The following is a 14,544-nucleotide window of genomic DNA, read 5'->3' on the forward strand; positions in this document are numbered from 1 at the left end:
TAAATGTATAGTTATGCCATCTCGTATAAGAATATGTTACTCTTGAAATACCTTAGAATAAAATCTCAAAAATATATTTGGCTATTTCCAACTTTAATCATTAATGTTTAATTTTGAAAGAACATTAAAAGTAAATCAAATTTTAAGCCTGTTCCAAATTAAATAATCTTTTTCTTTTAGCATCAATGTTCCTGGAAAATGGCACAACCTCTACGTGATTTTCACAGAAAATGTGCAGTCTCCTCTGGGAGAAGAGTATCCTTCGATATTCTTTTTTCGCGGTGCAGACCCTCAATGCCGCCGTGGTGCACATAAAAGTTTCTAATCCATTTGCCCGATACTTATGCACGCCTGCACTCGGGGGATTAATAAGTGTGGCTGTTTGTAGTGCCACCCCAGCTCCATATATCCATCTTCCAAACTCCATCTTCCCGGTCTCGTATCGGGATCCGGATGGCTTGTTTCAACCACCGCCACCGCTCGACTTTGCAGCCAAATCAATTTCAACTGTCAACTGTCAATCAGGCCGCAATTCAATCACGCAACGTCCTCGGAGAAAATTCTCGAGTTAGAGTTCCAGTTCTTCGGCGCGACGAAGACAAACTTTAAGGAGAAATGGGCACACACCACAACACTTGCCTGAATTATTCAAAGGCATCGAAATCGATGGAAATGGGAAAACCCCTGCCCCAAAAACCAACCCACATGGGTTATTAATGTTTTGACTCCAAGAGGCGGCGAGTCACGACCAAGAGTCACAAACATTTGTTCAAGAAATTTTTATGAATTACATCGTTTTCTTGTGGGGCGGAAGGGGGGGATTGTACACAGATTTTTATTGGTATTATTGCCATTTACAACTCGGCACCCGTTCCGTTTCGACCTTGCATATGCATTACTTACCCCACAACCCAATCGCCGAACCGGGCTGGAATCCCTGGTAAATTTCGCAGTCAAGACACATGTCACGTACTTTTCCCGTAATTATGGCAAACGTGAGAAATTTCGTTAAGATTTTCTTAACACATTTTCTTCTGCATGTATGTGTATGTATTTGCCGGGGCTGTGGCATAATTTTAGGCATTTTCCCGATGGCTTTTGGCCTAGTCGTGCGGTACAGTCACCACAGGCATATGGTGACCCCAAAAAATACCAGCTATATAGATATTGCCCCTTGGGAGATATAAAGAGAGACTCTTCAAAGGTAAAGCCAAGTCCCAATTGGTTTTGGAAATAGGGAGACATTAGTAGTACTGGCTTAAAAAATGTTTTCATTTGAATATTTCATATTTAAATACTATTTTGTGGCTCCAAGTTGTTGCAGTTGCTTCATTAATATGCTGATTAATTCCTGAACTTTGGCCACAAAATCCTTGATCAGCCGCCTTCTCTCCGACGAGGTGTTCGTCCCATTCGGGGATTGACTGGGCAAACTCAAGCCCGCTGCCATCATCACTGTTTTAAATAATAAGTCAAAAGGTTACATTTTCCTTTGTCAGCTGGCAGAGAGATAACATAACTTACCAAAAAGCAGGGCAATGAACAATAACTTTTGGGCTGACATTGTGAAACTGAGCTCTTTTCAGGCACTGAGCCCTACATAAATAGTTCGAAATTCAGTCCTACGTGGACTTCAGAGCCTCGTCAGCTCACGTAGCTGAGATTAATTTCGACTTGGGCTTACATTATGCAAGGCCTGAGCTTTTCATGGGCTTGGGCTAAAATTTATACCAAACTAATGCTTCAATCGGTTAAATCGGCCTAAGCCGAATTTAAAGGGCATTAAACTCTGAAAAAATACTTTAAGGGTTCCTTTTGAAACATGTTTGTATATTTTAAACAAATTTAAAAAGGGTAGTTAAAATATAAGAGCTGAGCGTTAAAAGTTGTATGGGCTGTATAACCATAAACTGTAAAATAAATAATAATACCTTAAAAAAAATATTATATAAGTTATTTCAAAACCCTAAACCAACCAACGAATCCGTATACGTAAGTTTTAAATTAATTTGGAGCTTATGATATTTTTTAGTTGATAAACACATTTCTTAAATGCTCAAAATGTTACTTTATTTTCAATTGAAATTTGACAAATTATCCTAAATTTAATACGCTTTCAAACATTTTTAATCTTGACAAAAGTTTCCTAAAGGATAGCGATGTTTTAGCCGGTAAGTCCTGAAATTGGTTCCAAAACTCCGTGCTGGCCGCCAGTCAACGAGGGCACTACGGATCCAATGGCGCCATTGGCAAGTCCACCACCAAGTCCACCGGTAGCTCCACCGAGAGCTCCCGTAGCCACAGGACCAACTGCTCCCAATGGTCCACCACCGACCAAATCGAGGCCTCCAGGACGAGCATCAATAGTGCCCAGGTAGCAGGCTAAAAAATTGAACAAAAATTTTATTTAATAAAACTATTATCCTGTTGGTCAATAGGACTACACACCGCACACAATGAGGGCCACGACGATCGATTTGTTGAACATTTTAGTACGGTTTGGATGTATCGACTACTTGACTTAACTCGATCGACTTCGATTTTTATAGTGCCAGAGCGGAGAACTTTCGTGGGCTTTGCTCACGTTCTGGCTATCACTATCTAGAGCGTGCTCTACGATTACCACGAGTTCGGAATTGCTGTCATATAGTACTACACATAGTACGTCATATGGCATCTAGTCTTTGAATCAGCTTAAACAGCACTGCAAATAATATATCATTTAAAAGGAAACTTGAAATTTAAATATACATATTTAATATATTTTAAACACTCCAAAAGAGTGAAAAGAAATTTTGCATTAGCATGTATCAAAAAAACCTTTCGCTAAACAAATTGTCTTTGATTTTGTTTGTTTTTCCCTGATCTTGCACTTTTTCTTCTTGTGTAAAAAGATTTGAAACACATTTTTTATTTTACTTTATGAGCTGGGGTGGAACCCCCTTATAACCCTTCGCAGGGTGCCCTCCCCATATTTTGTTTTCACTTTTTATTTGCATTCTGTTTTAGCGAATTGTTTTCATAATATTTCGCAATTCGCCTCTCATCACGTTCCAGCTAAATAATTACATTTGTAAGCTTGCGAAGAGGGGGCTTGGAATGACATGTAAATACATAATTAAAATTCTGCGTTAAGTTTCTTTTTACAGCATCAACAATTAAACAATTTCCATTGCATTCGTCGCTTGTTATCAGAGATAATCGGATGCTGTAATATCTGTTTAAATCGCGTTCCATTTATTCATGTTTTTATTGAATCACTTTTTATTTCTCACAATCAACTGGAATTAGTAAAAGTATTTTGGTTGGGCATAAACGGATTGCCTCGTTAGTTAAAAGTGTTTTATACGGAAATCGATTTGTTCAAACGATTATAGGTTAAATACTTTTTTCATTTAAAGCCAAACAAAATTGGCAAATCTTTTTGGTTTCCTACATCAGACCCCTTTAATTCACTTACTTAACCCACTTATTTATTTATTTTAAATAACCAAATTACTTATGATTTTAATTAATAACAGACCGTTGGTTAGTTCATGTGCTTTTAAATTAGATTATTACTTTGATTATCTATAATTTGGTATTTTGATCACACTGTTTAAGGCGTGTTAAAAAATATGTTAGAATTATTTCAATATCTTTAAGCTCAATGATAATACTAATAATTATAATACTCAATCTGAATTGATTGACTTCTAAATAAACCCATTAATGAACGCAATAAAGAACATAATAGTACCTTTATTAATAAAAAGATACTTCAATAATCAGAGTTAAATTCATTAAAGAACGCATTAAAACGCATTGCCCCCAGAGGCTGTTATCTATTTGTTGGGTTTTGACCAACTGTTCTCGAAGTTGTCCAAGATTACGTGCCCGGCTGTTAATCGCATGCAAGATGCATCCGGTTGTTATGCATCTGCTCGTAGTACATATTTTAAAGCGTTCAACAAGTGTAAGCCACTTCCGGAAACGGAATTCAGATGCCGAATCAGAATCAGAGTCAGAAGACGACTTCAATGGCGAAGGGGCGCCAAGAAATAAATCCGGGGAATGAGAGTGAGAGTGAGTGGCAACAGCTGGGCCATCGAGATTGGAATCGACTGAAGACGCGATAAGTTAATCGGCAATCGCACGTACGGAGCACACGTTTCCGGACGTGGTGCCAGTGGCCATCGATATAAAGCTGGACCATCTGAGCACTCAGAAAATCAGTTCAATTAGCCAAATTTATAGAGCAGTACGCCCAGCCAGAGCAGCAACACCAACGACTTAAAGGCTTCCATTCAGGGCTAATTAAGGAAACGGAAAGGAAAGCAGCACGTCGACAATGCTGTCGTCACGTAAACATTTAATTGCCTTCGTTGTGGTGACAACATTAGGTAATTAGTGGTGGCTCACATGACTTCAACTTGGATGCTAATTTCTCGCTCATTTCAGTCGGCCTAACAGTGGGCCAGGAGTCCACATTTCTGGCCTCGATCACTAGTTCGAACAACACGCTTCAGTCGCCGAATGGAACGAGCGTGAACGAGACCATTTCGATTAATATTAGCGAAATAATTGCAGCTGCTGAGGCGGCATCAAATGCCACAGATTCCTCTAGTACAACAGCATCTCCTTCGACGACTACAGAAGCCACATCTACTTCAACTGCAACTTCTGCAACATCAGCAACATCTACAACACCAACGACAGTACCAACAAGCACCACATTAACAAGTTCAACAACCACGCAAGCAGCTGTTATCACAACCACAGATACATCAACAAGCACACAGTCGACCACAAGCACCACACCAACTACCACAACCAGCACTCCTACAACAACAACCACGCAATCTTCAACAACCACACAAGCTCCCACAACAACACTGCAAACCCTAACAACAACACCCCAAGCCGCAACAACAACAACTCAGACTTCAACAGCAGCACCATTATCCACAACAATAATCACACCAACAACAACACCACAATCCACATCAACAACCGCTCAAGTTTCAACAACTACTCCACAACCCACAACAACAACCGCACAAAATTCAACAACAACACCACAATCCACAAACAAAACTACTACAACAGCCACATCAACAACAACAGCTCAAGCTTCAACAACAACAACACAATCTACTTCCACAACTACACAGCCTTCAACAACGACACCACAATCTACAACTGCAGCCACTGAAAGTTCAACAACAACAGCTCAGCCCACAACAACAACAATACAGCCCTTAGCAACAACACAACCCACAGCAACAACAACAACATCACAACCCACAACAACAACTCCACAGCCCACAACATCAACCACTCTAGCAGCAACAACCAGCACAGAAGCTTCCACCACAGTTGCAGATAGCACTACAATTTCAACAACAATTGCTGATAGCACTACCATTTCAACAACATCGACTAGCTCAACACCACCCGCTTATACCGTTTACACCGTTGAACCTTATCCGAATATTTTTGGCCGATCGAATGAGATGGGCAAGCCCCAGCGAAAACTACGAAACGGTCGCAAAGGTCGTCGGGGCAGTAGACCCCGTCGCCGCACGACCTTGGCACCACTGACCTCTAGCAGCTCCACCAGCACCACAACAACAACAACCGCCAGAACGACTTTAAGTGGCTTTGATGACTTTAGCGAGGACTACGAAGATCTTGTCCTGAACTCGAACAATGTACTGGAACCATTTCCACAATTGCCTCTCGATCTCGGAAATATCGACAATAACAGGATTCCCAATTAGCCGATCGGTTGCACCATTCTCCAGGAGACTGAGACCAAATACTGGAATCCCATATTCGTTAGTTTAGATTAGTTATTAATTTTAAAATATTAAAGTATTCTTCACAAATTGTCATTCCCATCTTCATATATTATGTCACGATGTCAATATTAGAACTATATGTCCAAAGATATCAGAGAACTGTCATATAAAGGTGATGGGTGTTTCCAGCTGTCATATCATAACTTATGCTAAGAACAAAAAGCTATTTGATAATTCAATGAATTTACGTTTTTAATATCTTTGTTGTTTATCTATCAAAGCAGAACTAATTTGCATTAAAGCTCGTATAAATTTGTATTATTCGATATCTCTTATAGTTGAAAAACATTTTATTTTGATGGTTAAATTCAGTTAAGATAAATGTAACAATTTTGTACAGATTACCAATTCCCCTTTCCGAACCTTTGTGCCCACTCTATGTTTTTGCCTAGAGTATCCGCTTCGTGCAACCTACTCCCAACTAGAAAATCTGTACACAACCATAGCAGATAATTATTTTTGTGTGGCATACTGACAACTCAACGGCAATACATTCCAATCTGGTGAGCCTCATTAACGTGGCAACTTTGAGGAAGCAAATGGAGTAGGCGAAATGGTAACAGAAATCCCAACTTCGAAACTCGCAACCTGAAGAGAAAACAGGGTAGAAACTCATAAAACACAAACGGACAAACAGGCAAATAAACAGTTGGTGTGCAATTAATTTGGCAAACTGTTTGCCCGGCTCAAATATTTGTACACATTGCAGAGTCAAAGGCTCCGGCTCCCCAACTACGGTTTCTATGGTTTCCCCGGTTACCATGTGCATGAGGCGCACTAAACAAATACAATTTAACTTCCACTTTCAACACATCAGCAAAAACATGCCGGTCCACCACCCACCCAGATAATGGTCGAGTCAATTAGCAGCGCCTGCTTTTCGCCAGTCGCCAGCCAGCGCATTAAAATCTTGGCCAGCATTGCAAAGTCCCCCGAAAGTCTTTGCTAAATAACTGCAAGACTAATCAGAGTGACAGCTGACCAGGGGACCTACACTGGGCGAAAAGTTTGCATTGGAAATGGGCAATATAGTTGCGGGTTGAATCATTAGTATGATCATTCTGAATGATGTGAATGAACTTTTTCTTCCATGTTTTATAATTCCCAACTACTTTAAGCAGAAAATTAAAGAGAGTTAACCATATTTATATTATTTATTGAAGAATGAATTATTATGTGATATAAAAATTATATTTTAAGCTAATTTTTCATTTTTTTAATATCATTATAAGCCATAAACATATTTTAAATAAATAAATTAAAATTGTTCTTAAGTTTTTTATAATTCCCAACTGGTTCAAGCATTAAATTATGTATTTTTAGTCTGTGTTAAGAGGCTGTGTAAATTATATTCTTATTTTTAATCTAGTCTAGGCAGTTGTTTTTTTTCAGTGCAGACCGAGCATTGAACCCAGTCGAAACCCAGTATCGCAGAAGGCCCAAATATGCCGCGAGCTTGATAGATTGCTCGTCCGAAATGCACGTGCTTATCGCAGGGGCCAGGCAGGCAGCACGTGCTCCCAGATGCAGTGGCTCGGATTTTCGGGTTATAAGTAGCCAGACCATCTGCTTATGACCAAACAGAAACCAAACGACTCTCTGGACTTCAATCCAAGAACCGAAAGCCAAAAGACAATGCTGAGATTCGGACAACAACTAATGCTGCTGGCGATGGCCTGTTTGGGTGAGTTTCAACAAGGAGCCGTAAAGTGGAAAAGTGGAACAATGGCTCATAGCTCTGTCATATTTTGGGGCATGTAAAAAACTAAAAAAAAATCTAAACCCACAGCTCTGCAGATGGCCCATGGATGGTTGTTGAAACTGCCCAAGCTGGAGGCGAAACTGGAGAAGGACGAGGCCATGCTGGACTGGCTGGAGGGCAAGAAGCAGAAGGAGCTGCTCAAGAAGCTGGATTTCCTCAATTTGTTCACCGAGAAGGAGGAGGCCAAGCTGGAGAAGAAGGAGAACGAGTGGGAGAAGTTCAAGCAGTGGTGGGACGAGAAGAAGGAGAAGGAGTTGGCCTTCTTCGAGGCCAAGAAGGAGAAGGAGCTGGCCTTCTTCGAGGACAAGCTCGCGAAAAAGTCGGGCAAAAAGAGCAAGTCCAGGAAGACCACAGCGAAGCCCTGCTATGGCTATGCCCCCTCCAAATATTACTCAGAGGAGGTCACCGAAGCGGTGGAGTACGAGTCGTCGGAGTCCGAGGAAGTCACCCAAAAACCCTACCGAAAGAGCTACGCACCTAAGAGCTACGACAGACCCAGCTATCCGGTACCCACAATCTACGATGTAAGGGACGATTCGGCGGAGGGTGAACGCTACTTTACCTGAAAGGACCAGGCTAATTGGCTCGGATGGTTGGTTGGTTGGACGGATGGATGGATGGACGGATATTTATTTATTGCATTTTCTTTGCTCTCTCTCATTTTGACATAATTACATTTTTAATAATATAATTAAAATTCACATAGCTGAACGAACGCCCTCGCATCGGTTTTTGGAGTTTGGTTTCGGGTTCCGGTTGGGTTTTTGATATGGCGCTTGTTGCCAGTCTTCAGCCCGCCTCGCATATCATTTGCATATAAATTGAATTCCCCGCTTCAGTTCAGTTCGGTTTGGTTTCTTGTCTAGGATTCGTGTAGACAGCCAATATTTTATACATTTTATGTTTGCACTTGGGTGTGAGATGTGGGGTGTGGTGTGTAAGGTGTGTGCATGTGGTTTTGATCCATCATGCCGCATACCAAAACAGACACTAGCTTCCGCATCCACATCCGCGTTCGCATCCGCGTCCTGTCAGCAACACTTCATCCAAACTGTCAGCTGGTGGCTCAGTGACACATTGCGCCCATTATTTGCATAAGGGGGATTCAGGATTCCGGATGGGGATCGAGTGTCTTTGGCCCCAAACCAAGTGGTTTACCCTGTCATTACAGGTGAGAGTTCAAAACGAAGTTTTAAAACTCAGTCCTGGATAGCCAAGTTCCTGCTCGGGCGCCAGTTCATTTTATTCATTAAGCAGTCATGTTTAAAAAAATAGTTTTTAAAAATATGTAAATAAAATTAACATGGGCTTTACTTCAATGGGCGTATTTGTGCTGGGCGTTATTGCATTCTTCCAATTGTTCTGTAATCGTAAATAAATCATCAAGGGTTCCTCCGCGCTGGGCCTTATAACACTTCCCTAATTTATGACTAAATAGCTGGATTAATTCCCTAAAACCTAGAGAAAAAAGGTCTACATTGTAGAGTCCACATCCCAACAAAAATTGTATAATTAAATATATCAAACCATGACAGTTAGTTAGTTAACAATCAAACCAATGCCATAAGGCCTCAACTAGCATATATTTTTTTGTGCTAATTGAACCTGCCATGTTTTATTAATAGCCATCCAATCCACTTATTCGCATGAAACATTTCCATTAATTCTACTCAATTCCGATTCAAAGCATTCTGTTTGATACGTTTTAATTTCAACCTTTATATGTGCACACATGCACAGATTGAAATTGTAAACATGCCATTGTGTAAACATTTGTGCAAGTTAACACGTAAGTTTTTGCTTTTGCTGCACTAAAGAGGGGAAAAAGTCGAAAATTTGCTGCACCGAGCACTTTCATTTTCGTTATATGTGCATGTTGAATTTTAGCAAGCTCGGGCATCTTTGTTGTTTTCATTTTTTCCGTAGTTAATTGTTTTTGCATTTATTGAATGTGGTTTATTATTTTAAAGTTGTTTGAATTCTCTTTTAATTCATCTTATTTATTTATTCTTAGGTTACAAGGTTAGCTGAGGTTTATTTCCCTTTTTGTCTTTGTCTAGATTAAATAAATCATTTTATTGCCTTTACAAATAATTCATCAGATTATTTTTCGAACTTTTAAAGGATAAATAAAATAAATCTGATATATTGAATACAGGCTTTAAAAATGATCCCCTCTTCCGCCAATTTTCCCCAATCGAAAAAGCACATATCTGCCACAGAGTTGCGAATGTTCTTGTGCCATCTATGAATATATGCGGAATATTCGCTGCACTGACATGGAAATGCTTTTCCGGCTGTCAATGGTAAAATTTTGGTTATGGGGAATCCATTGCAACATTTGCGAAACCTTACCAGCAGCTAATGGTAATCATAATAATAATTCGGGTTTTTGTTTGTTTTTCGCCTTCAGATGCTGAGGCAGCAAACATTTTCGGGCCAAAAGCATTTCATGGTTAGTAGGCACTCACCTTTTATGGTGCGAGTGTGTTTGTATCTGTGTGAAGCGGTGGTGTGTGTGTGTTCGTTTTTTGCACGGGCTGATTCACCTCGGAAATTTTGTACCATGAATGTTGATTTGCCCATTGAGTCGTGCCCATTGCGTACTTTCCGGCGCCACTCGCTTTCACTTCGATAGCCTGGGCTATCGGTCAATCGATTCGCTGAACACCCTCTGCATATTTTTGGGGATGGTCTCCAATGAGTTTTATCAAGAAAGGGCATTTAAAGTTCGTATAACTAAATATTAGCAAGAATATTACCATATTAATGAGGTATTCTTCAAAATTTCGGTGTGAAAGTGTGAAAATCATTCTTAAAAGATTCTTGGCATTCCCATTAAGGACATCCTAACCAACTTTCAAAGAAAATATTCATAAAAGCTCCCATTAAGAATTATAAATTTTACAAAACAAATGTTATATCGATTTTGTAATAATATTTTTCTGATGCTTCACCTAGATTACTTAATAATTTTAAAACTATTATATTATCCATTTACTATAACATCTCTTTTTCGAATTGCGATTATTGAATCGACTTTGACTTCGATGGCAAAACATTGGATCTATCGATTTACTCGATTTATTGGGGTCTTGTCTTCGGAGAGTTTCCCTGTCCCATAGATAATCATTGAATGTGGAATGGGACGAAGGGCGGGGGGAGAACTATTATTATTATTTTCGAATTGCGATTATCGGGTGGCACTGGCACTCCTCTGGGAACTGACTTCTCCCGAGGTCTGGACTTCGGCGGTCAGTTCTTGTAATTGCAGTCGACAAAAAGAAGACCAAACTTTGTTTATCCTTTGCTCGAAAAGTTTTCTTTTTGGTCGTGGATTGCGACCCCTCCCCCAGGCCCACCCCCCTTTGATAGCCCAATTTCTTTCATTGCCTGCCACAGTTACAGTTCAGCGGCGAGGGGGTCTATCTTGTTAATTTCAGCTCTGCGGATGAAGCGGAAGAAGCAGAAGAAGCAGACACTTGCCCCCAAAATCGACCCCGAGAACCCAACTCCCCGCCCGATTGTATATATATATTGTATTTGCCCAACCATTTGTCTGTCTGTCTACTTTTTGGGGTTATGCACGCATCGGGTGGCTTTTTTGGGGGTTTTTTCCACCCATTTTACGGAGGGGGGGGGGGGGGGGGGGGTGAAAGGGGCAGGGGCGTCCCGTAATCGCAATTAAGATAATCAAAAAAGTTTTGACAGTGGACTGTCAGAGCAACGGAGGCTTCGTTTTTACTTTTGTCCCAGTCCGCAAAGTTTTTCCCCAAGTCTTACAGTGGAAGTTCCTAGACTTGAATATGTTTTTGGCACATTAGAAAATGTAAAATATCATGTTGTAGTACTTGCAGCTCTCTTTTATATCATTTTATTTAATTACACAATGTACATAGCAATGGTTTCAAAATCTTTTAGTATCGAAAAAGATATTTTAAGATGCTTTATAAAGGTCTATAATTTTATTATTTATATATATTTTAGAATCTTAAAATAAAAAATATATATAGTGGGCTATATTTTCATATAGAATACCATAAAATCCTGCTTATCAACGGCCAACTGTAGTTTTCTTTTCGATTTTCTTCTGTTGCCGCAGTTGTTGATGCCTTTCTTTTTGCTTTCCTTTTTTGTTGCCTTTGGCAAGCCGCAATATATGCTGCAAGTTTTTACTTCCATTCGGTGCTACGATTCCAAGTGCAAGAGCAAAATGATATCAACTTTTTGCTCTGGTCAAGACGGCAATGGTTTTGGAAAAGTTTTCAGGGTTGCCGGACTAGGGTTTTTGCCAATGCATACTTTGCGGCTATTATTTCAGGCCTTTTTGCTTCACTTTTTCTATTTGCTGCGGAGTCGAAATTGACGTGGCGAGTTGAGAGTTGAGAGTTGAGAGGCCTGCAGCTGAAAAGGCAAAGTTTTATTGCCTCGGATGAACGGAAATTGGTTTCCAGTTTATGAAGATGATAGTTATAACGACGATGATGATGATGATGATGGTGCTGGCGCACTTTCCTGCATTTCCGTAACGCTTCTAATCCAATCACATCAAGCGCGGATTGAGGCAGATGGAGATCAAATGGCCGCGGAAACGCCATTTAGTTGGCCAAACAAAGCAGCATCCGATGTATGCGGATATGTGTGCGGATGTGTAAGCGGATGTAAGCGGATGTGCCAAGTGTGGGGAGCAAAAAGGGAAAGTTGTGGGCGAGATAGGATGCTTTCGACCCAACTCAAGGGGCAAATGGGAACAGACAGGCGGCGAGACAGTCCACAGACAGACAGACAGACGAAAAAAGTGGGGGCTGCGGATGTTTTGGGCAAAAGTAGACAGTCGAAAAAGCCATATGCTTCTACCCCTCAAGATATTTTCCCATAGACACCTGTAAAATTGGTGGAAATTTAGAGTTGATTTCTAACTAGAAGTCAAGAAAATGGAAAAGAAAAAGAACTAAGCTCAAGTCTTAAATTCAGCTATTTAATTAATGGCAAGCACAGCAAGAAAATCTAAATAGAAAAATGGTCTTCATGTCAACAATGGCAAAATATATAAATAAATATAAAAGCTCGTCTTCCACCAGCAACAAAACATCTTCGTTTGGGGTCAGTCTGCACGTTTGCCGCATAATTTATGCAAACTAAAATTTCCACTTAAGCATTTCATACCATCTCGGCGCAATCTTATCATCCCCATCCTCTCTGGAACCCATTCCCATTCCGCTAGCAATTAAATGGAACACAAATTTCCCGTCCAAAGTCCGGACTTTGGATTTCAGACGGACAATTCGGAGAGAGCAGACAGTACTTGGCATTATTTATGGCTTCCTTTTTGGCTCTTTGTTGCCTCGTTGTTTCTCGAGGAGTTTTCAGAATTGCGATTTGTTTGGGGGTTCGCTGGGGGTTCTGGGTTTACAAGGGTTGGGGTTGTGGTTGGAAATGTATAGAGGGTTAAGGGATGCACAATCCAAATTGCAATTAATAAGGACCCTTGAATACACACAGAAGAAATGTGAAGGAATAGTGATCAGCTTAAAACAAAAAACAATATTAACTGTCTTGGAACAAAGCTTATAAATAAATAATGTTGTGATTTCAAAACAAGTATATAACAAGTTATATTTTACAAATACTACATTAATAAATTTTTATCAAATTTCATGAAATTTATAATAATCTGTGGGACTTTCAATTAAAATCTCGTATTAAAGCAGCACAAAAAATGGCAAAAAAAAAGAACTGACCATTTTAAAATTCCTAAAAATGTTTTTTGTTTTCACTTTAGCCTATTTTACCATTCCAAGATCTTAAGTTACCTAAATTAATATCAGTGTAGGGGAACGGGGCAAACAAATCCGGAATCCATTGAGCCAAAGAAACCGCTTTGGTCAACAGAATTTTTTCGGCTTCTCCAGGCTCTCGCCTCGATGGCTCAATTCGCTTTCGCTTTCCGCACTTTTCCCCGAGTTTCCCTGAGTTTCCCCGCCCGCCTTCCATTTCCATTTTCGTTGGCAAACAAATTAAGCAAAGTTAATAACGAAATCTTGTTTTCAACATAAACAACAAATATGCAAATGACTTCATAACATTCAATGAGTGCACGAGACCGACTCCGAAACATGCTGATGGAGCAGGCAACTTCGGTGGGCGGTGGGTGGTGATTTTCACTGGATTTTCCGGGCACCCTGTGCAAATATATATATATACCCACCGTTAGCAACAGGCGGGGAAAGGGAAAGCGAAAGGGATTTTGGCTCAGATCACTGCATAATTATCGAAATGAGAGCGAAAGGAAGCGCAATTTGCATAGATTTCAGACTTGGGACCCTTCACAATGAGGGGTCATCTCAAGAGCAGAATCTGTTTTCCATAACAAAGTCGAAAGTCGTTGGAATGTACTATAGCCTCTGTTGTAATCAGTGAAATGAAAGCGATTGTAGTGGAATTACTGGGGATTATCAAAAAGAATGAGATGGCCTAAATTAAAAAGTTCGTGTCATAGAACAATTTCAATCGGTTTGTATTAGTTTATGGAACATCTCTTCAAAAGCTTTATAAACAAAAAATTTTAAATAATTAAAAACCATAATTTTATAATTTTAAAGCAATATCTTTGCCTATCGATTCTTAATTGCTGCCACAAATTCAAGCCTCAGCTGGCTGAATAATGATACATTATTTTCGATTGATGGGCGAAATCCCTTTCGGAAAACTCTTTGATTCCACTTTCAGCCACTATCGCCTGGGCCAATAACCATTGATGGAAAATGGATTTTGTATGCAATTCTGTATTTTTTAGCCGTACAAATATGAGAAAAATATTTATATTTGAGCTGATATTCCGCCGCCACCCACATATAATCTGATTTAATCCCGGGGGGAGGGCTATGTATGTATATCCCTGGGTCCAACGGTCCACGATTCCGTATCCCCCGCGCCATT

At 40.0% G+C, this 14,544-nt stretch overlaps 4 protein-coding genes across 4 annotated transcripts; 2 read left to right on the top strand and 2 right to left on the bottom strand.

Annotated features, from left to right (window-relative positions):
- Positions 1-1,258: 1,258 nt before the first annotated feature.
- On the bottom strand, positions 1,259-1,662 carry LOC119557912. The gene is made up of 2 exons (XM_037870919.1): positions 1,525-1,662; positions 1,259-1,455 (listed from the first exon to the last, which is right to left on the bottom strand). Exons 1-2 carry the CDS (start codon positions 1,562-1,564, stop codon positions 1,298-1,300), a joined length of 198 nt encoding a protein of 65 aa, XP_037726847.1. The 5' UTR covers positions 1,565-1,662; the 3' UTR covers positions 1,259-1,297.
- A 386-nt stretch (positions 1,663-2,048) lies between these two features.
- LOC119556959 lies at positions 2,049-2,589 on the bottom strand. Its single transcript, XM_037869467.1, has 2 exons — positions 2,449-2,589; positions 2,049-2,382 (listed from the first exon to the last, which is right to left on the bottom strand). The coding sequence occupies exons 1-2, from the start codon at positions 2,486-2,488 to the stop codon at positions 2,165-2,167; spliced, it is 258 nt and encodes an 85-aa protein (XP_037725395.1). The 5' UTR covers positions 2,489-2,589; the 3' UTR covers positions 2,049-2,164.
- Positions 2,590-4,225: 1,636 nt separating this feature from the next.
- Positions 4,226-6,104, top strand: LOC119556753 (cell wall protein DAN4). The gene is made up of 2 exons (XM_037869174.1): positions 4,226-4,382; positions 4,441-6,104. The coding sequence occupies exons 1-2, from the start codon at positions 4,331-4,333 to the stop codon at positions 5,760-5,762; spliced, it is 1,374 nt and encodes a 457-aa protein (XP_037725102.1). The 5' UTR covers positions 4,226-4,330; the 3' UTR covers positions 5,763-6,104.
- A 1,326-nt stretch (positions 6,105-7,430) lies between these two features.
- On the top strand, positions 7,431-8,320 carry LOC119556826. Its single transcript, XM_037869282.1, has 2 exons — positions 7,431-7,527; positions 7,633-8,320. Exons 1-2 carry the CDS (start codon positions 7,479-7,481, stop codon positions 8,169-8,171), a joined length of 588 nt encoding a protein of 195 aa, XP_037725210.1. The 5' UTR covers positions 7,431-7,478; the 3' UTR covers positions 8,172-8,320.
- The last annotated feature ends 6,224 nt before the right edge of the window (positions 8,321-14,544 follow it).

Source organism: Drosophila subpulchrella, chromosome X (assembly GCF_014743375.2).
Source record: "Drosophila subpulchrella strain 33 F10 #4 breed RU33 chromosome X, RU_Dsub_v1.1 Primary Assembly, whole genome shotgun sequence".
Classification (NCBI taxonomy): domain Eukaryota; kingdom Metazoa; phylum Arthropoda; class Insecta; order Diptera; family Drosophilidae; genus Drosophila; species Drosophila subpulchrella.

Bases quoted from the DNA above. Each gene is read 5' to 3' on its own strand.
- LOC119557912 (XM_037870919.1), bottom strand. From the start codon at position 1,564: ATGTCAGCCCAAAAGTTATTGTTCATTGCCCTGCTTTTTG. The intron at 1,456-1,524 runs GTAAGTTATGTT...TATTTAAAACAG, and splicing joins GTTCATTGCCCTGCTTTTTG to TGATGATGGCAGCGGGCTTG.
- LOC119556959 (XM_037869467.1), bottom strand. From the start codon at position 2,488: ATGTTCAACAAATCGATCGTCGTGGCCCTCATTGTGTGCG. The intron at 2,383-2,448 runs GTGTGTAGTCCT...TCAATTTTTTAG, and splicing joins CGTGGCCCTCATTGTGTGCG to CCTGCTACCTGGGCACTATT.
- LOC119556753 (XM_037869174.1), top strand. From the start codon at position 4,331: ATGCTGTCGTCACGTAAACATTTAATTGCCTTCGTTGTGGTGACAACA. The intron at 4,383-4,440 runs GTAATTAGTGGT...CGCTCATTTCAG, and splicing joins CGTTGTGGTGACAACATTAG to TCGGCCTAACAGTGGGCCAG.
- LOC119556826 (XM_037869282.1), top strand. From the start codon at position 7,479: ATGCTGAGATTCGGACAACAACTAATGCTGCTGGCGATGGCCTGTTTG. The intron at 7,528-7,632 runs GTGAGTTTCAAC...CTAAACCCACAG, and splicing joins GCTGGCGATGGCCTGTTTGG to CTCTGCAGATGGCCCATGGA.